A 21,681-nucleotide genomic window follows, 5' to 3' on the forward strand; every position below is an offset into this window, starting at 1 on the left:
AGCCTTAAAGGAAAGATTATCTGAGTAATTCCAAAACTAAATAACATTTTTTTAATCTTATCTTTTTTCAAGCCATAAGGTTAAAAGCAATAGAAAGACCAGTGGGGCAGGGGGACCAGGCCGATTTTGCCTCCCCCCTTCCCCACATTTGGCAATGTCTGGAGACATTTTTCATTGTTGCAAGGGGGAGGAGGCGAGGGGAGGGCTACTGTCATCCAGTGGGATGCTGCTAAACATCCTATGAAGCACAGGAGGGTTCTCCACGTTAAAGATGTACTCAGGCAAAAACGTCACAAGTGCCAAGGTTGAGAAACCCTGATATAGAAGGATGAAGCCCTTCAGGAAAATTTTTCTAAAGCAGTTTCCTGTTCTAAATAACTTCCCAGGCTGAGGGTTGACTCCATGAGGTAGTGCTGGCAGTCAGAAACCTAGTAGGATTATTAATTACTACTAACTCTTCCAATACTAGCTAACACTAAAATACCTCTGCTCTCTTCCAGCCCATCCATTTGAAAAATCAAGTGTTTATAGTAGATAAGTAGATAATAGCTCTGAAGTTTATAAGACAGTTATGCAGGAAACCTTTTGTTCTATGTAAACTCATTAAGAATAATAATTTCTTAATTCTGCTTAAAAGAATTGTTATTTGGATTCACTTTTACAGGCTAACTTAGAATTAAGTAAATCCTGCCCAAATAGTCCCAATTCATCAACACTATAAAATTATTCATGGGAGAGATTGTGTTCATCAATTTTCTGTCTAAAAATCAAATCTTCTTCCTACAATGTCTGTATATTGCTACCATGCCACTCCCACCCACCCTACTACCACTGGACGCATCTTATTTTCTAAACAATGACCAGCCAGAGCACAAAAGCAATCTTTCACAAAGTATACATGAATCAGTCAACTGTGCTTGCTCAAAGAGAACAATTACTTTTTTGAAGAGCATTGGGGTAGAGATAGAGGCACTATCTGATCGTTTTACTGAAAGCATTGCAAAGGTGGTCAAGCTGAACACACACACACCGTGGCATTTCTTTGCACTGCCATTTGAAGACAAAGGAAAGAGAAAGTCTAAGTAATTGTCATGTGTTCACAGGGTGATGCTAACATTATAATCTCGCCTCAAAAACTTCAATAATTTAAAAATTACCTCATGGGAAATGTGTAAATGATATGAGCACACACTTCACGAAGAAATAAGTACAAATGGTTAACAGAAAAATGTTCAACTTCATTAGTATTCCAGAATACGCACATTAAAGCAAAGATTCCATCTTTAAATCTATAAACCTATGAAAGGTAGTGTGGAAAATGTATTCTCAAAATTGCTAGTACAAACATGTATTGAGCCCCTGCCATCTGCATGGCACTGTTCACCCAAACGGATTTTTTAATGGGAATTTAAAGATCATCAAGTGTACAATATTTTTTTCTTTTTGTACTTAACACCATAATAAAGGATTGTGTCTTACATGTAGCACCTGCTAGGTGGGCTGCAGTAAGAGTGCTCTGCCAATGTGGTTCAAGTATGTTTTCTACAATGAACAGTTCTGTAGAGGTCACGGTCTGAGAGGCATTCCATAAAGAACCGTGTTCTCTTAGAATTCACTACAGCAATCTTGTTTGTTAGTGTGCTATACGGGGAAGGGAGGGGGTTCACAATTGCTTCATTTGGCTCCAAAGTCTCACAGAGTCTTCCAATACTCATCAATTTCCATACCAAAAAAAATTTCCCCAAAACCCACTGAAATGAGTGCTTTTGTGTTTAAAAAATGAGGTGTCGACTGGACGAATTATGAAATGTGCATCTCAATTGGTTTCTATCATTGCAAGCACCAGTTCATGTTATACAGAAAGCCAGGTGAGGTCAAATTTTATCATCAAGAAAGAGGGGACATTTTAGTGCTTTTTGAAATTCTTAGCACGAAAACACGAAACACTTGACTTTCCTTGGTGGAGAAGCTATATGTGGAAGCCCATACGCTGGCATGTTAATGTCTTGCTCACACCAAATGAAGAACAGCACATTAACAATGCTATGAATAAAAGATGCTATAGGATATATGCACTTGCAGAAAAAAGTACTGCCCAAGACTATCAGAACAGTTGTCCAATTGTTCTCTTTACTTTCTTGTACTATTTTTAATTTCTGAAGGGAAAAAAGAATAAATGAGTCTCAGAAAAGCTAGAAAGGTAAAAACACATGAACAACACAACTTTTCTCTATTTAGTTCCCAATTAGTTTCATCAGACTTTTTTTTCTTGCGACCATGACATTACAAAGAGGTTAAAGCTAATAATGCATTCTAATAAAATAATTCCACTGTAACAAAAGAATAGGGGTTTCTGAGTTAGTGTCAAAAGTATTATACAAATTTTGCAATTTCCCAGAGCAATAGTATTATCCTAAGTGAAAGTCAGTGCCAGTGGGTTGGTATGCACAAACCAAAAAGGGAAGCCATGAATGGGATAATAATACAACAAATCGGGCGGCTTCATCAAGGCGCTGACTCACGCTTTCCACCACCCGTCCCCCAGAAAAATAAAAGACATATTTCTCACACTCACAATTTAAAAAGAAAGTCAAGAAAAAGGTTTTCTTCAAAGCAGTATTCCCCCTCCATTTGTTTTTCTGCTCGGAAACAAAGAAGTGTCTGCTGGCAACAGCACTTGCTAAATGAAACATTTCTTGCGATAAAGTTGCATGGCAGGTGGAGGAGAAATTTGGCCACCTGTTCTCATACTCATTTGAATTTGAGTGCTGAATCTGTCAAGGTATCTCCTTCCACCCTTGAGAAATAAATTAAAAAGCTAAGATGGTAGAAGTCATTTCCCATTGATTTTTCTATAGATTCAAAGTATGCACAGTGCCTTGAATTCTAAAGATATTAATAACCTTCCTGCCTCACAAAATGCAGAATCTTAGCTCTCCTGCTTCACCCCACCCAAACAAACTGAATGATCCACACACACACATCCCGTCTCTCTCTCACTCAGCTTCCGTTAAGAAAAAAATGAGGGAAAGCGTTTTTTACAAAATCAGAAAGAAAATTCCCAACTCATGAAGTAAGTTAATATGTATAATAAGCCTGGTATTTTCATTAAAAGAAAGAATAAAAACCTTAAAACTTAAAATATTGAAAGATATGTCCCAACTAAAATGTCACTTACAGTATCATTAGACAAGGAAATTATAAATACCATAGCAACTTCTCTTAATAACGTATAAATTAATGGCTGTTTTAAGAAACTATGGAAAATATATCTCCTTAATGAGGTGTTTGCCTGAAAGGAATCAAGAAAGATAAAGCTTGGTTAGGTATTTGTATTATTTAATGAGATAAATACAAGTATATTATTGTCAACTCACAATGAATTTGCTAAAGGAAATCTTTAGCATAGATGATATAAAATAGTTGCTAATCTTTCAAGGCTTTCTTTTCTGCTGCAGCAATACCAGAGTCCACAAAAGAGAAAAAAAGTTCAAAGTGATAGGGTCAGACTGTAAAATGATTTTCCAAAGTAAAGAAGCTCCTTAATATGTATATGTCTGTCACATTTAAAATGAAATCACATTAATAAATAGCTGATGTCAGTTTTAATATAGGAATAAGATCATCTACCCAACACCTGCTGTGTACTAGGCATTGTGCCAGACAAGTTCTCTATGCTACTTAATCCTCATAACAATCCCATTTTAAAGACAGGAAACTGAAGCTCAGAGAGTTTAAGGTCTCACTGTGAATCTGCTAACAACGATTTGAACTTGAGTCTGATTCCAGAGCCCACACTGTTCCCATTATGCCAAGCTTAAGAAATGAAAAGTAGCAGAGTAGAGGCCATAAAGCAATTGACATTTCAATGCTTAATTTATAAATACAAGGAGCAACTCAGAGAGACACATTCTGTTATGGCAAGTAATTTTCTGGTTGAATTAATTCAGTCTAAAATTACCCACTTCTACCACTACATCCATGAAAACAATACAAATGCTAAAAATCTCTTGTGCCATTTTCCTAACACATATGGGGTAAGGAGGTAGCATATCCTAGGATATAACCCAGATCAAACTTAGGGAGAACTTTACATTACTGATATCAACATTTAAAAGAACAGATTCTGCATTCCAAACCCACCCATCACAGTCACAGAAATAGCACTATGACACAGATGAGGGAATTGGGCTAAACAAATGAAATGACAAATGATACTCCATTAGATAACTAGAACAGGATGAAAGTTAATTATGCAAACTGTAATGTATTTGCACTGAATATCTCAATCCTGTCCCTGAAAAACTGGACAAGTAATGTTTTCTCCCTCTGTCTACCATATTTCAAAACTTTAGTCTTCCTTCATCTTTTAAAATCCATATACCAATTAAACTACATCAAGTCTCAGGCATCTAGAACAGAAAATTCTTCTGTTTAGAAGCTTGGTTTATATACAATTTCTCATTCTTCACACTTCTTATAATATTTTGATAAGACAGACACCGAAGCAGAAATAAAAGAGTAAGCAAAAGAATGAATTTCTAAATGCCAATTCCATACCTACTATGTAAAAAAGCTAAGTCAAAGCTCCCTTGCCTTAAGAAGCCATACAGGGTGAGGGCGTACACAAAGTGGCAGTGGTGGTAGGGAGATGGCAATATGTAGACGTGGGTTGGGGGAAACAGCATGTGCTCCCATCACTGTCAATAATCCCCTTCCTAGTGCACAGAGGAAAGAGTTATAATCCTTTGGCCGAGCATAAGCCTTCTGGAAAGATGATCCACCCTACAGCCAGCACCAGCCCTGCCCATTGAGAATTCGAGCTACCTATACCTGAAGCAGGGAGCATGCCTTCTCCTTCCTCAATTCCAAAATGAAGAAACTGGAACGTGAGCTTCAACACCCAGCCCAACTTTCTTTCAAGGAGCTTTTTGGTCCCAGAGGATTTGTGAACCAAGGTGTCATTTTACTCCTATTATCTGTAGCTCATCAACTTTGAATTTCGACTATTGGGCTATAGTGTATTTCAATGGAAAAGCATGTTATTAAAAAACTGGGCTTTCACCTGCCTAAAATTTCAGTTTCTTAAATATTTAAACATCCAAGTTACCCAATTTTAGAGATTATTATAAAGGCAGATTCCACAAACTCAAAACCAATTGGAAATCACCGAGACAAATCTCTTTGGGAACAGGAGAATCATTAATCAAGTGGTAAAAATCCTATTCTTTTCTGCCTTTTCTGAATTTTCCAGTTATACTCAACTTCACAAAGTCAATAATTCATGACCAGGTCTTAAGGGAATGTTTATTTCCCTTTTAAAAGGAAACATGAAAAAACCCAAAGAATAAGACTTTCAAACTTACAAAGTAATAGCCAATAGCATTCCATGTCTTAAGAATTATAATTGGCAGCTCTAAGAGTCCCACTGGTTCTACGTCTTCAAAGCCTGTAGTAAATATAACAAATCTCAACCTTGATTTTGCAATGACCTAGAGGCATCTCTAATTATTTAAATGAACGTGATAAAAATTTCAGTATCAAATCCATCATGTTTTAATATAACATGTTTAATATAATTTAATGGAATCAATGTTTTAATATGCCAGCCAGTATTTTTAAGACAGGAGAAGGTAATACAAAAAGAAAAAAAACCAGAAGACACACTCTCAGCCCAAGGAGTCTGGGATTCATGCTCAGCATAGTTCTCTCAAGCTCATCTCAGATATGGAGCTTATGGAAGCAAAGAGTCTAATTTAAGTATAACTTTTCATATTAAAATTATTTTCCACTTTGTAGCTACCTGCCTCATCATTAAGTTTTCTTTTTCATAAAACTTTGTTATAAGACTTCAAGTTATCCCTCTTGTACTATGCTTACCATAAAGAAACGTGCTGATTGCTGACCTTATGTTCTCAGGTTGCTGGGAGATGCAAAAAATCTTTACCGTCACTTACAGCCCACCTACTTATCTACATATTCAAGTATCATATTCTAAGAGTAGAAATGCAGTCTTTAACCCCAAACATGGCTTCTGATTTTTTTCCTAAAATGTCATTAGGATTCACCATTTTACTATACTCTTAGAAAACTATTTTAACTAAGATTACTTCAATGTTGAGTTCCTATCACAATGCAACTTCATGTCTAACCAGACAGCTCTGCTAATGTGAGTAACAAAAACTGCTCTACAGAAATACTGCTTTTATCAGTCTTTGTCCACAGTGCCGTAACATTAAGAAAGGAGTCCCCTGGGCTAAGTATTTATGTACCATGACTATATTTGTCTACACAAAATATTAAATATCCTTGATAAAATTTGGTAATGGTAAAAATGGTAACGGAAGGTGGACCTGTTTTTGGGGAGGAGGTAGCTGAAAATGGGGAGTTTGCCATTTTGGGGGGTGAGGTGTTTCTTTTTAGGAACATTATGGCCTCTGGCTTAAAGAGAGTATATGTTCCTGGATGGAACTCAAAAAGGGGAGAGGCTGATCATATTATTTAAATAATATGACTCAGTAGGCATAGAGCAGCCACATTTCGCAGTCATTTAAATGGGAATTTTAAATAGAAGATAATTGGAGCATTTCCAGACTGTGCATGTATGTGTTTTGCACACGCTGCCTACGAATTGTGACGTGGTAATGAAGCACTGCCTTGATCTGTCTGAGATAAATACAAGAGAGGGATATTAAGCAAGCAAAAAAGAAGCATTCCTTTCCTTCCTTCCATACAGTTCTTTAAAGCAGTGTTCCACACCCCAATTTATAATTTCAGACTCTCAGAGTGCAGGTGAGGAGGAGCCAGGGAGGAGCCACCAAGTAGATGAGGATAGCAAGAGTCAAGGTGTCAAAACAGTTTGCCCAGCTCCTTGGAAAATGCTACTCACTCCATCTACCACAGCTACTTCTTGAGGCAATTAGTCATTTTAAAATCTCCAAATCCAATCTTTTCATAGATCGTGCTTTAATGAGAAAATCACTTTATTTAAAGGTAGTCTCAATGGAAATGAATTTGACTACATAGTTCTTAATGATCATTTCTGGAAGCTTGGTCAGTCAGAAGAAAGTTCGGGAATCTCAAATATATGTAGATGTCATGCATTCAAGAGAGTCATAGATAGGATATTTTAGATTCCAAAAGAAAATGGTTATCATCAAAACACTTTGGTCGTCTTTGCCTCCTGCTTCTTCCCCGCTTCCCATGTCCAGCAACTCAAAGCACCACCGAATCTTTCTAGTATGCCCCTACCGTTCGCCTCCTCTCCACTCTCACTGCCCGTACCACACTTCTGCTATCCATTACTTCTTATTTGGATTTGGTCACCCATATAAATTACATATTTGTTTATTATAGCTTCGTCACATACTGTGATTGTATTTATAGCTCTGAAAGTTACTTCCTTGCTCAAAAGTATTCAATGACTCCTCACTGATGGTGTTCAAACCAAATCTCCTACTCTTAGATTCAAGGCTTCTGGGACTAGCCCTCCTAAACTAAAACTCCTCACACATTCCAGCAAATAATTCAAAGTAAATATATATTTAATGATTAGAGAACAAATCCAAATTCAAATTTATTCACAAACTATCAATTGTTTTGTTTCAGAATATGTCGTTTTCATACATATTAAACAGCTATGCCTTTTCTTCTACTGTTAACCAAGTTATCTGTAAAAGCCATTTTATTTAAACATTTTGACAGAAGAAAAATTTACTTAATTTAAATCTAATATCTGCTAAACCTTTGCAATTAAGTTGAAGCCCTATTAAGTATAAAACAATTCAGAACATAAGTACAAGTGGATGATTTTTTGAGTACTAATTTTAAATTTATTTATTTCTCCTAAACCCTAGCCAGATTTCCTTTCTTCCTAGTCATTCCTTTTTTCAAACTATACACAGAAAACACATTATCATTTAAGAGCAAACATACTAGTTTCGAAACATAAATTTGTCTAAAATAGTTTTCTCCATCACGGTAAAGGACATGAGAAAATAAGTCAAATAACTCTCAACTTTAAGAGTAGTTGCTGCCTTGGAAGAGATTATAATCTTATTTTCTTTATCAAATTACAATTTGATGAACCATGACTAAAGTATTCTGGTCACTGGTAAATTGCTTCTACTAAAATTACTTTCAGTCTGTGCCAGCATCATGGTATTTATTATCAAGCAAGGAACAGAATCAGGATTTTGGATTAGTTCTTTTCATAGGAAAGATAGCTGTAACTTACTCTCTAACAAGACTGTGATATATTAGATTACTGCATATATCAAATGAAGAAATTCAACACTGTTAAGCAAAGTGGCTTGCACAAGGCTACAGACCTACAAACTACTCTCTCTAAATTCATTCATCTCAACGTTTACTGAGCATCTGCTACGTGCCAGGCACTGCACTAGGAGATAGGTGAACAAAGAGCAGGCGGGATGCTTGCTTGCAAAGAGATCTCAGCAAAAGAAATAATTACTTTCCAAAGGACTAACTGATATGAACAATAACAATAAACAACAAATTCTCTATATTATCTAACAAATACTATGTTGCATAATTCATATAAACCACAGTAACAAAGCTAATTGCAAACTTTCTCCCTAGTAGAGAAGTGTATCAGTTTATATTTAGCATACAAGCACTAAATAAAAACATAAATAACATCAACTTTCCTTACTATCATTTTATTTTAAAGGATTAGTCCCAGATCAGGCTATCTGCAAGGCTGGATCAACAATCAAGCAATGTCCACTATTTAGAAGTATAATCTTCAGTTATAATTATAGGAAAGAAAGCCAAAACGTAAGATGATATGATGCTGCACCACATCATTGGAAAACAAGCCAGTGTCTAATTACATCCATCTATATACTTCAGCAACATGTCTGTGAAAAATATGCTAATGAGCCTGGTCACTAGTCTACTTAAGAGGAAAATTGTGGTTCCAGTTCCATGAACTTTTGTTTAGCAGTGAATCATTCAGAAATGATCACATACACACACTCTGCAGGAAAGTTCTCATAATGAATAAAAATCACTTCAATTCGGTAACGCTAAGGGATTATCTACTGGATAATCTATTTACAACATAGAACATCCACATACTTTTCAAAATTCTATTTCAAATATTTTGTAGGCTCACCAAAACTAAAGCTAGATCAAATTGTGAGTTAATTAGAAATATGGTTCACTGTAAGACAAGAGAAAAGCTCTGATGCAATCACATCTATAAAGAGAAATCTAGCTGAAGGTTTTGTAGTAAACTGGTTTTTAACATTAATTTGTAATACAATTGATGAAATTGGATAAAATAATAAAAATGACGCATAAATTAAGACTGGGTTAAATCATCAAATACAAATGTACACAGACGGAGGAAAAGTGACCAGACTTAACTAGCACATTCTCTTTCAAGGTACAACGGTATGGCACAGAGTGATTTCTAAGGTTCCTTCCAGCTCTTGGATTCAAAGAACCTTGAATAAGATAATTATACTCTTTTTAAGATGCCCTGGTCTGATCTCACTGATCAGTGAAAAGCACTATATTTTTGAAACCAGAAAAACAAAAAGTGAAAATAGAAGATGCTATAGGGCAAGTTGCAAACGAAGAACAAAGGTCCTTGTGAGTTTGTAGAAATACCTGCAATGAGAGACTTTAAAGTGGGAGGAGAGGTGGGGAGAGAGGCGGGGCACAGGGATGGCATAAGCACTAGTTTAGCCCAGTTGCCCACGAATACACAAATGAGCCTGCCACTCTGATCTAGCATTCTCATAATGTTTCATTCTCAAAAATTTTAGTGTTCTAAAATACAGCATTCAAGGCCTTTAAATCAAAAACTCAATCAAGCCCCTGCATCTTCCAATCTAATCACACGAGACCTTAAAAGTGGAGGAAGAAGGCAGAGGAGTGGGTCAGAGAGACATGGGTGTGAAAAAGACTCCTGCATTGCTGGTACTGAAGATGGAGGAAGGGAGCCACAAGCCAAAGAATGCAGGCAGCCTCTAGAGGCTGAGATAGATCCTTGGCTTACAGCCAGCAAGAAGATGGGACCTTGGTAGTCTTACAAATGTAAAAAACTGAATTCTGTCAAAGACCCAAATAAGCAGGAAACACATTCTCCCCTAGAGCCTCAGAAGCGAACACAGTCCTGTTGACCCCTTGATTTTAGCCCAGTGAGACCCATACCAGACTTCTGACCTAAAAAAACTGTAAGATAATAAGTTTGTGATGTTTTAAGCCATTCGTTTGCAGCCATTTGCTATGGCAGCAATAGAAAACTAATACATGGAGTTTTTTTTGAGTGCTTGTTCATAAGCAATGAGACAATAATGTCCACAAGAAAGTACTAAACATACCGACTGGGTAGTACCCTAAGAATGTGCTAAAAAGAGCACACCACCTACAGCACTGTCAACAGTGGCTAATTACCACGGGGGGAAAAAGGTGGGTAGCCAATGAAGGTAGAATAGCTCTTCAAGAAAAACAGGAAGCAATGAGGTTAGTCCTGATATCATATCAGCAAGTAAAGATAACTGCTCCAGCGTTCTGCTACTTCACCACTTGACAGCACTGCAAGTAAAGCTCTCTAACGTCTCCCTACACCACCACCCAACTCAAAAAGGCTTATCTTGTCTCTCATACTTCTTGGTTCTTCTAATCCTAGTGAGATATTACCTAATTAACAGATGGCATGAAAGTAGCAAGTCTACCAAAACCAAAACGCATTATAGAAGTAAAGAGCTTTGAAATCAAGCCAACCTGAGTGTGAATCCTTACTTCACCTCTTACATGGAGTGTAACACTGAGCAAGATAGTCAACCTCCCTGAACCACTGTGCCCTTAGGAGTAAAACAGAGGGAAGACTTAGCCTTAGAGAGTGTTCAGGGGGCAGCCTGCAACGCACTTGGCACTTTCATAGTAGCACTCAATAAATTCTATTACATTTAACTATGCTAAACCAGAACAATTTTTTAAAACTGCAAATAAATATACTTCATATGAAATTTACAATAACTGTTATATAGGTGAGATTCAAGTTTTAAGCTCCTAGAGTTCTGAAAGTTGTTTTTTTATTTGTATTTTCATTTTTCCATTGAACCATATCATGAGAAGTACTCTCCAACAAGTTGGGCAGGCTCTTGTCGTACCATACCATAAACGTGGCACAATTGGGTAAAACAACGCATACCCTCATCACAGTAAGTCATGCCAGTGAAAATGTTTTACTATAATTGGTAACACAATATAATTTTATTTTTCACTAAAATTACATCTTATAGACCCGGATCAAATTATTGCTGCTTGGAAGGTAAAATGGGTACACTTGTGGTACGCTTGTTTGCTATAGAGCAGCTAAACCCTCTCCAACTTAAAGGATGGCATTCTGTTCTTGTTTAAAAGGGTACCTATCAAGTTTAAGCATAAATTGCATCATTTTCCATCCCATGGAATAGGCACCTTATTTTTTTTTACTTTTTTTTTAAAGTAAGGTATAATTGACATACAACATTATGTTAGTTCCAAGTGTACAACATAATGATTCGATATTTGTATATATTGCAAAATGATCATCACAAAAACATATGCACTTTAAAACTAGTATCTATCTCCAATTCATGTCTCCTCATTTAGCCTGGACACATTTTTTTCTGTAGTGTTTTCATTGCCATTAAATCCATTATAAACACTGAAAGTACAGTAAACAAAAATATTATTTAACCTGATTATCTTGGATCAGAATTTTCATAGCAGTAAAATAAACTGAGCAATTTAGTTGTTTATGAATAAAGATAGGATGGAAGATAAAGACTAGTCATTCTGAATGACTGCAAGGACTATATCCCCTAATATCCAGCAGAGTTAGGCCTGGCACATAACAGGAAGTGAGTAACTTCTGAATACTATAAACTCAATATACAAGGTGATTAAAAAAAGAACTGAGCACTTTCAAAAATGGATTACTCAGTAACTTCTTTCCCTCCTGATTCCTCAAGAATCTCACATCTACACCACCTCTTTCTCACAGTATTGAGGAAATAAAGCAATACACCACGGCTGCCATTTCAATGTAAAATATCACCGTGCATAGTGCTTTTAATTCTTGATTCTTTAATCATAAGTAATAAAGTCACTAACACAAATACTTGCCTATCTCTTACTTCTTTCTTCTCCCTCCCCCTAACTTGGTCCTACTTATGTCTCATCTAAATATTCTAAGTTTCAAGCAGAATGTCTGGAGTCCTTAAAATTCTTAGTCACTCCAGACTTCCCATGAGGGTGTAAGATTTGCATTTCCTCCTGCCTTCCCTCTGGGGCAAGTGTTTTGAGGGGGACTTGGAAGTAACACTCATTTAAGTATAGAAAACAATGAATCTAGATAAATCATTGACAAGTAAATTTCTTGGAAATATCTGAAAGCATCAGAAATACTAGCTTTCTGTCTTGCAAGTTTCTTGTGTGCAATATTCTTAAGTTATATTAAATGGTTTCAAGAGATCTTTTAAAAACACACACACAAAAGGCTATAAAACAAAAATTTTAACTTCACTTGCACATGCCAGGCTTCCTCAGACGAAAAGATCTCAAGTAGCTAAAAGACTGAACACTGACTAGGAGGAGCAAGCAGTCCAATCGGAAACCTCTGCAAAGGGTTTGTAAACTCTAAATTCACCACAGTCCAGTGTGAACCCTATAATTCAAAAATAATACAATCCCAGGCTCTTTAAGACAAGCAGAATATCTGTACAAAAGGAGAGAGGTGTCTTCTTCTAGTCGGACCACATAGGGAGCATTGTATTCAGATGTAGTATCTCGTATAAAGATTAACATGAAAAAACTATCCGAATGAGGACAACCAGCAGAGTGAAAGGTCTGGAAAACATGTCACACGAGTAATGGTTAAAAAAACAGAAGATTTCCAGGCTTGTACGTAATACAGAAAACAGATGATTTTCTATATAGCTCCACAAGGCCACACTAGGAACAGGAGATAAAAGGTATGAGGAATTGATTTTGGTTAACGTAAGGAAGAGCTGTCCACGAATGAAAGGTGCTGCCTTGGTGAGGTAGTGAGCTCTTTGTCACTGACAGTGATCAAGGAGGACGTATATCACCATTTTTCAGAGGTGTTACAAGAAGGATTCCTGCTTTAAAGGGAGTTTGGATTCCCTAAATGACCTCTCAGGTCTCTTTTATCTCTATGGTTTTTCATTAATAAGTGTTAAGCCAGCCCTTCTGCAAGCTCAGACAATGGAAATTCCCAAGGAACATGCCAAGAAAGTTACAAACTAACACCAAATTGCTTTTAGGTGTTACTTATGCTATTTCTCCACATAACTTCATTAGACTGAGCATATGTAGTAAAAACAAATTAAGCAGACACAAACAAAAGTTTATGTATATGGTAATTGTGGAAGTAACTAAATATATTCTTTCTAATTTGAGATTATCAATTTAAAAAGTATTTTGCTAAATAAAAAATATTTCTAAAACCACAAGGTTTTGTTTTATTCAGTAAATCAGAAAAAAGACAATCTTAGGGGATAGAAAACGTCAAATTTAGGAAATGCATATTTTTATTTTGTCTATCCTTTGAATCACCCAGAAAAAGGAATATTTACATAGCATGCACAATGTTTTCTCAGGAAATCTAGACAGTGAATTTTAATGATGAAATGATAGAAAACAATTGCTATAAAATACTGTGCTATTGATATTTAATATAAAATATATTTTACATATTAAACAAAATCACTGTAAATAGGAAGCTAACTGAACACAAGTGCATTGGCTAAAAAAGGACAAGTCTAATTCACTAACACTCATTCTACATCCATTGTTTTTTAGCTCTAGAAAGGTAAAATTCGAAGGAAAACATCTCCAGTGTCTGTCTTGCTAGGATTCACCGTCACAAAGCACTGATTAATTCTTACCTATTGTTTTCCTCCTTATTGCCACACCGTTATTATCAAAACTTGCTGCTTGTGAAGAAAAGATAAAAGGATCGCTAATGCTAATACTGTTCTATTTCAGCGGGTCCTTTGAATCTCATACATTAACCCTATAACATTAGCCTGAAGGAACTATTTGCTGTTTTAAAACAATGAATACCAAAACACCAGAAAACCACTTAGATGTGACTGCCCTTTCAGCTTTATTAATTTAGGCAAAATGACAGGTTAATTTATATGGTTCACACCTGTCAGGAGCAGAGTCTTTACTAATTCAGTTTACAGTGACCAGGACATCCTCCCTCAGGCTAAGGTTGAACTTCACCCTACCGTTGCACAGAGAGAAACAAATACATCACTCAGATTTCTAGCAAGACAGTCCCTTCAGAACTCCACATGGATGGCACACCACCCTGCAAGTGTTCAAAACTGAAGCTGAAGGAAGTCTCTATCTACCCAAGAAAGACTAAGTATTTGGTAATCAAGCTATCTAGAGGCCAAGGATTATTTTCCTCAATCTTTTGTCTTGAAGATACTCCACTCTTCCCGAATGGTAAAACAATTTGAAAAGCGCTTTATGTTATATAAGAAACTATTTTCCTTAATATCATCATAAACCTTGTCTTTCTCATCAATAAGTCTTGAAAATACGGAGAGGTTTCAACTCTCATCCAAGTTCGGAACAAGCAGAAGGAAAGCAAACTTGGACTTTAAATCTACAAGGAAAAAAACCAGCCTTTCTGTTCAATGTTTGCAGTAAGTGAAACGTTCTCTATTGTACGTTCTCTGGCGTGGCAGCACTGCCCTATCGACAGCATCAACCAAGAGCTCCAGCTGAGCAGCACCTCCACCGAGTTTAGAAAGAGACCCCAAGGAGCCTTTATATGTTTTCCATACTTGCTCAATTACTACAACACATTTTTACTACAACTAAAAATATCTTATATTGAAATTTCAGTCTTAAGTCTTCAATGAAAACCACATAATGTCTTTGACAAATCACAGCAAATAAGGATAAAACATTACAAACCAACACTGATGCTACACAAGCAAATGTACAAAAAATGCTTATATTAACTGTGAAGAAATCTATATTCAAGATAATATTTTAAATGTTTACACATAATTTTAGAGGTAAATCCTAAAATATCACAACTTATCAGAGTCAGAATTTAATTATTCCATTTCAATGCAAAGACTTGAGACCCAAAAGACACAACCATTTAACCCATGCTTGTCAGCCAAACTCTGTGAGAGCAAATAAATGCCACTTGACCCAGTATTCTAAATTAGTTGTTACAGTTTTTGAGAGCGAAAATTATGCTAAACTTAGGTATCATTTTATGTGTAGAAGCGTTTTGGAATATAAAAAGCACTGATGAGAACAACATGTTAAACACGATATTTTTATTTCTGGCCACGTAAGGCACTGAACTCTATCTAAAACAGTCAAAAACTAAAAAATTTATTTAAAAACCTGATTTAGCCTTCCCAAGCTAGCCCTTTCCTATATTTAACATATTTTCTGTGTGTATATTTACATAATATTTTAACCCTGTATTAATTTGTTTATAAAGAAAAATAGGTTAAGGCGAATTTACTAATGTAGACTGTCCCAATGTCAAAATAGTTTAGCCTAACCCTGGCTCTTCCAATATATTTTTCCATTCTACCTATGTTTACAACCAACAATCAACATCAACACACAAGACCTGTGATATTTTCTAGCTTCTACTATCTAAATCAATTCATCCTTATCATCAGGTCAAAGAGGTGAGTACTTAAAAGGAAGAAAGTGATTCATTAAAGATGTTGTATTACGCTGTGTCTGAGCTTGTGGCTAATATGAATTAATAAAATATAAGTATTCTTTTTAACCAGCTCTAAAAATTGTCAAACCAGCTGCAGTAGGAGCTGCAATGTGGATCTTGTGGACAGTAAACTCTAGCAGGAATACTAGAATCATTAGCAACAATTATTAATTGTAGCCCGCTGATTTTAGTTTTGGGTATGTATGTTTTGTTTTGACCATAAAGCTGCTTTTGGTAAATCATGGTCATTTCTCACCAGCTAAGATTCATAAAATCAACAGGCTCATCTCATTTTCTCAAATTATTTGCAGGGGCTCCATTAGCTTGTCACCTCCCTTGTCACTCCATTAATTTGCGCTTTTGACAAATACACCTTTTGAGAAACAAATATAGTTGACCTTCTTTTTTCTTTTTTACAAACATAACTCAAATTTTTAACTTTATAGGAAAAGCACTCAACACTCAAACATGTAAAATAACCCAAAGCATCTCTAAGAAGGACATAAAAAATAATCTGAACATGAAATGATGACAGGATTTAACTCTGAAATGTCCTGATTTTTCAGCGCTTTCCAGGGAATTGCTTCTTTTGGACTGAGAACACAAGCATATTTCCTTAGCAGCTGAAAGCCTTTCAAAGAACCAGAGAGCTACCATTGTGCACCTGAACCTCATATAAACACAAACCCAGCAATAAAATGTCAACTCACCAGATTTCTAAACACACAATTAATGTAAAGCAGGAAGACTTTCCACATTTTTCATACTGAAAAATATTTTAAAGGGAACACTCACAGTTAAGACAGACTTTTACTCAAAAGCTTTTCTCATACGAATATTAAAAAAAAAAAAATCAAGCTTTCCCTTACTCCTTCTTCCACCAAAAAAAGGATCACAGACAATACTTTAAAAGAACATTTTATTATAGCTTCTGGATTTTGTTTTTAAAGCAACACTTCGCAAATTTAAAAAATAAGGTTTCCAAAAATTCTAGGATGACTTCCCAATATATTTCAGTATATACTTAATATAAATTTCTAAAATAGATATTTGTATAATACACTTTTCAACTCCATGTTTATAAATAACCATTCACGGAACTATAATTTGCACAAATTCGAACTTACACTTCAGAACTTGAATTATAACTGGGAAAGATATACCATCAAACTTATTAATATTCACATACAACTCAAGTATAAAAGTCTTGATTGAAAGACATTTTCTGATCAATGTGTTAACTCTGAATGTTTCAAATTAATCAAAAGATTACAGAAAGCATTTCCACATTTAACAAAACAACAATATCAATCATCAGCAGTTTTTGTGCCGTTACACAAAAGAAGTCATCTTAAGTATTTCAGATACACAAATGTTCAAAAAAATCCAACCAACGTAAAAGATTAAAGTTTATCCTTATGCAATTCCTTAGGCATACCTTTAGATTTTCATATTAGCAATCAGATTACCAGTAAACACTTTAAATGAAAATAAACATAAACTCCTAGGAAAACAAAACAATGCGAAAATGTGGGCATGCCAATATCTTTAAATGTAAGCAAGCTTGAGGTTTTTAATCTTGTGGGGTTTTAGATGTTGCTGTTTGGAGTTTTTTTTCCCCCTTTTGCCACAAGGTTGATTCATGAATGAAAATCCCACTTTAATATCCTATTTTCTCTCACTTACATGTATGCTGGAGAAAGTGGAGTTGACCTGGATGTTTTAAGCACAGGAACTGGGAATTTCCAGATAGCAGGAGAGCTCGTTTTCCATTTCAATGGCATGTTGTCACCACGGTACTACAATAACAGTAAACAGCGTTTCCATAACAGACTACCAACTAGGATTTCCATTCCACACTGTACTGACACAGCAGTGGCTGCCGCGGAGAACAAGCAAACGATTCTGCCAGTGCCCTGAAACCGATGCTTCCAATCTGTAAAATAGGGCTGCAAGGTACCTCCTTTAAATCCTCCTGTCCCCTAAAGCAATATGATGATTCTATCGTTCTAACAATAGTGCCACCTCGTTAGGAAAGCGTTGACTGCAGTATATTTTTTTTAAGACTGCACTGTGCATACATACCACACAATGCAGCTTTATTTAATAAAAGCGGCTAGGGTTTTGGCTTTTTTGGTATTGTTTTAAGCTTGCATTACCATTGTTCTCCCTTAACAGGGATACTGCAGCACTGTACTATATTCTGAACCTATTAACCTGATTTCTGACCAACAGTAGCAGAAAAAAAATTAGATGGGTTTCATATGAAAATGAAACAACATACCTACTCAGAATACACTTGTCATCCTCTGAACATTCTTCTTTTGAGCTGCAACAATACAAATGGGATATAAACCTCAGCATAGCCTTAGGCCACAGCTAATAGAGATCAGTGACTAAATTCGGCAGCCTGTTTTCCTTCTGTGCAAGCTCTGGCCACACAATACAAGAATGCCATTATGGGAAAAGCCCGTTTAAAAAATGCCAGTCTCTCTGGTTTCCAGTTAGAAGAAGGCAAAATGTAAGAACAAATATAAACTGCTGCAAAACTCTGCACGCTCTTCTAGCAGCTTCTGATTCAAGTTGCTCTCCTTTCCCTATTCTTATTTCCAAGCTGGGATGAGCAAAATCTCATACATTTACAACACGCTGTGGTAACACGAATATCACTCTGTCTTCTGCAGCAGAGAAGTACAGAGTGGCGTGCTCTTAATAGCAGCCCTCGGAGGGACGCTATCAACAATCTAATTCAATGCTGCCCTCCCCTTCTTCTCTCCCCCTTTCCCCTCCCGTTCCCCCCTCCCTGCTCCCCCGCCCCCAAACAGCTCACAAATTGCCTAGAGGAGAGACCAATGCTGCTGGCCAAGCAGGTGTCCAGCAGGGACCATTCCAAAGCTGAGCAGCGGCTCCGGTAACCTCCAGGGGTTAGTGACTGACAAGGAGGCTCAAAAATTAAAGCCGCTGTCAAAGGCAGCTTGAGGTATTTCATGAAAGCAACAGCAAATAGAGGTTTCATCTATATTGTTTTAAAATACTGCCAGAAAATAGCATCGTAAGTGCCCAGAAAGTGACTGGGTATTTTAAGTTTCTATTTAAAGCGCCAAACTCACAAATTTTCTACACAATTCTAAGAGGTAAAAATAGGATAAAACCGGAATCATGCTGAACTCTTTATTTACAGGCTGAAGAATTTTACTTCTGATGCAGGCAAGCCATCATCACCAAATATCTACCTTCATAGTACCCTTCCACTTCTACCTAAAAACAGAATTGTCCATCTCTGTCAATGCAAGCTTAGGAAAGGCAGACCGCCATTGACATGAAAGCCACTACTTTTTTCAAACCTCACTGCAATGACCAAGAGCTCACATTGACTTTCAAGTTTTTATCCAAACAATAAACTTGTGCTTCCAACTTAAGTAGTTGACTTTTATATACTCTTTCTGAATTATTCCTAGTTTTAAAAAGATTGAGATTTAGTCCCTTAAGAGTCGTTCTCATTTGTATTCAAAAAGCATAGGTAAATGTTTCTATAGAAAGAAACTACTTTCAAAAATTCCAAAATATATAAGCTAATGTACTAGAAATACACTGCGAAATCAGTTAAGGTAATCATGAGTACCTTCCTTTAAGATACACATCAATATTCAGGCAAAAAGTCTTTCCCTCTGAAACCCAAACACATATGTATATACGGTATATACATACACACAAACATACATATACGGAGAGAGAAAGCTTATTTTGAAACATTGACCAGTAATGCATAAACTTTATTAAATGCTAAATAGATGTCAGCCATCACTACCTCACAAATAATTTTTATTCAATCTATCATACACAAATACTGCCCCAAAACACAGTCAAGCAACTTAAAGGGTTAAATTATATTTCTAACTCTTTTTAGTAGCTACACACAAAACTGTCTCATAAAAATCTTCAAAGAAATTGGAGAAAGGAGTATTTATCAATACCTTAGTGGCCAAAATATATTTAAAAGGTTAAAGAAAGAAGCACACTAATACAAATAAACCATAGTCAATTATTTTACATTAGAAGGCTTTGAGTAATAATTCTTAATAGTTATAGAGCAAAAAGGTCCCAGGTACAATCAGCAGTGGCAACTTGTTGGAAACCCCAAGAAGGAAAAATACACACAGACACACACTCAACAAGCAAGTTTGGAATGTTTCATTCCAAAAATGTGAAGTATTCCCAAATATTTAAAAATATGAAACATAAACGGCTACAAATTAGGTATATGTAGAAGGAGATGATGTTTTAGAAAGGAAATTCAACCACTTTGCAGCTTATGAAAATATTACAAAGCAGTAATTACAAATTAACTTCTCATTCTGAGAACAAAGACCCCCAAACCTATGTAAAAACATGGTGGTGAAGTGTTTCAAGCAGTTTATCTATAAAGACTACCCAACATTTATGAATGGGACATAGGACGAATGTAGAGTTTTCCAAATTTCCAAGAGGGTAAGCCCCACAAACAGGTGAAGATCACTTTATTGCAAAGGTTCTCAAGTTATTATTCTTCTATGAACAATCAACTGAATAAAAACCCAACATATTATTTGTCTTATCTCATTAGGCTCCAAAGAAATCAACTAATACCACCAAATCATCTATGTCAATTTTCAGTCTAGATTTTTCTTAGACTTAATGTTTACAGCCTGTTTTTGTGGCGCTCCAAAAATTGTAATATTTATTCAAAGTGAAAAGAAAATAAGACTGCTTTCCCCCACCCCACCCCCAGCACTCTTAAAGACCCAAAAACCCTAAAAGCATTATATCTGATGATGGACATTTATTTATATTTTGTTCTTTTGCTTTAATAAATTGCTAGGAGTCATTTGTAATTATCTCTTGCGAGCAAACAACTAATACGCCAAAGGGTTTAAAAGTAATTCCTTTAAGTAGAAATATAGTCCATGAAATATACTTTACAATATTAATTTGCTTAACAACACCATTCCTCATACATCGTTTAGAAATAAACTTCAGCCAGGTAAAATCACCCCAATTACACATTAGCAGAGTCCAAATTAATCAGATTTTACTACCCTGACGGCAACTTCAGTGCAACTACAGAGTGTAATTACCATTACATTCGGGAACTAAAAATGTTCTCACCTACTGAGTGAAAGGAAGAAAATGATTAAACATTATTTTAAATATAATTTTATGCAGCTCAGTGTCCCACTACTTTAATATTTAGACTGGGAAATGTCAAAAACCCTCATTCACATCATAGGAAACACTGATTTCATTTACACAACACTTGGTTTCTATTATGGACAACTGCATAAAACAGGATAGAAAGACAACATACACAAAAGCTCTTCAAAGCATTTTATGAACATTAATCGCTTAAAAATACCTGTGAAATGCATATTTAAGAGATGTAATAAATAAAGGACAATGCTGGGACTTGGCCCAGGCCACAAAAAGAGACATTCTTTGGTCAAACCTTATAAAACAGAATTCCCTGGCTCCCAATGTAGAAAGAGAAGATTTTTATAACTTGTAGAACTCTTACAAATCATCTTGCTCAGTACCCTCAGTGTATAGAGTAAAAAAACCAAAGCCCAGAGAAGTGACCGTGCCGAAAGTCCCGCTGCTGGCTGGCAGCAGAAGTGTAACTAGAAACCAGGTCTCCATCTCCCAGTCCCGGCTTCCTGCTCTGGAATCCCTACTGCCCTCCTTCTCGATGAAACCATTCCCTAAGACACGTGTTTCTATGACATGAAGTGAAGAAACAAGAACTACAGAGAGCTATTTGCTCCTCCAATTAAATACACACTCAAAGATAGAAGTGGGAGAGAAACACCAAAAATACAAAAGTGTGCAGGAAGACTATTCCCCCAATTTTAATTCCAGAAGGTATTTAAGAATGATCAGGGAGAAAA

The 21,681-nt window shown here is 36.0% G+C and overlaps 1 protein-coding gene across 16 annotated transcripts in view; it reads right to left on the bottom strand.

Annotated features, from left to right (window-relative positions):
- Nucleotides 1-21,681, bottom strand: part of KLHL13 (kelch like family member 13) — a 398,101-nt gene that overhangs the window by 39,224 nt on the left and 337,196 nt on the right. Inside the window, exons 1-3 of one of the 16 annotated variants that reach the window (XM_070605992.1) lie at nucleotides 18,591-18,868; nucleotides 18,045-18,089; nucleotides 17,447-17,559 (exon numbers count right to left, since the gene is read on the bottom strand). The exons of 12 other annotated variants lie outside the window; for them this stretch is intronic. In XM_070605992.1, the coding sequence (XP_070462093.1) occupies nucleotides 17,447-17,544 (98 nt within the window). In that variant the 5' untranslated portion in view covers nucleotides 17,545-17,559; nucleotides 18,045-18,089; nucleotides 18,591-18,868. Of the gene's footprint in view, nucleotides 1-17,446; nucleotides 17,862-18,044; nucleotides 18,483-18,590; nucleotides 18,869-21,681 lie in introns of those variants that run through there. 3 more of the 16 variants (XM_008526540.2, XM_008526542.2, XM_070605991.1) reach the window with 3 other exon arrangements.

The sequence above is a fragment of the Equus przewalskii genome, chromosome X (assembly GCF_037783145.1).
Source record: "Equus przewalskii isolate Varuska chromosome X, EquPr2, whole genome shotgun sequence".
NCBI classification, from domain to species: domain Eukaryota; kingdom Metazoa; phylum Chordata; class Mammalia; order Perissodactyla; family Equidae; genus Equus; species Equus przewalskii.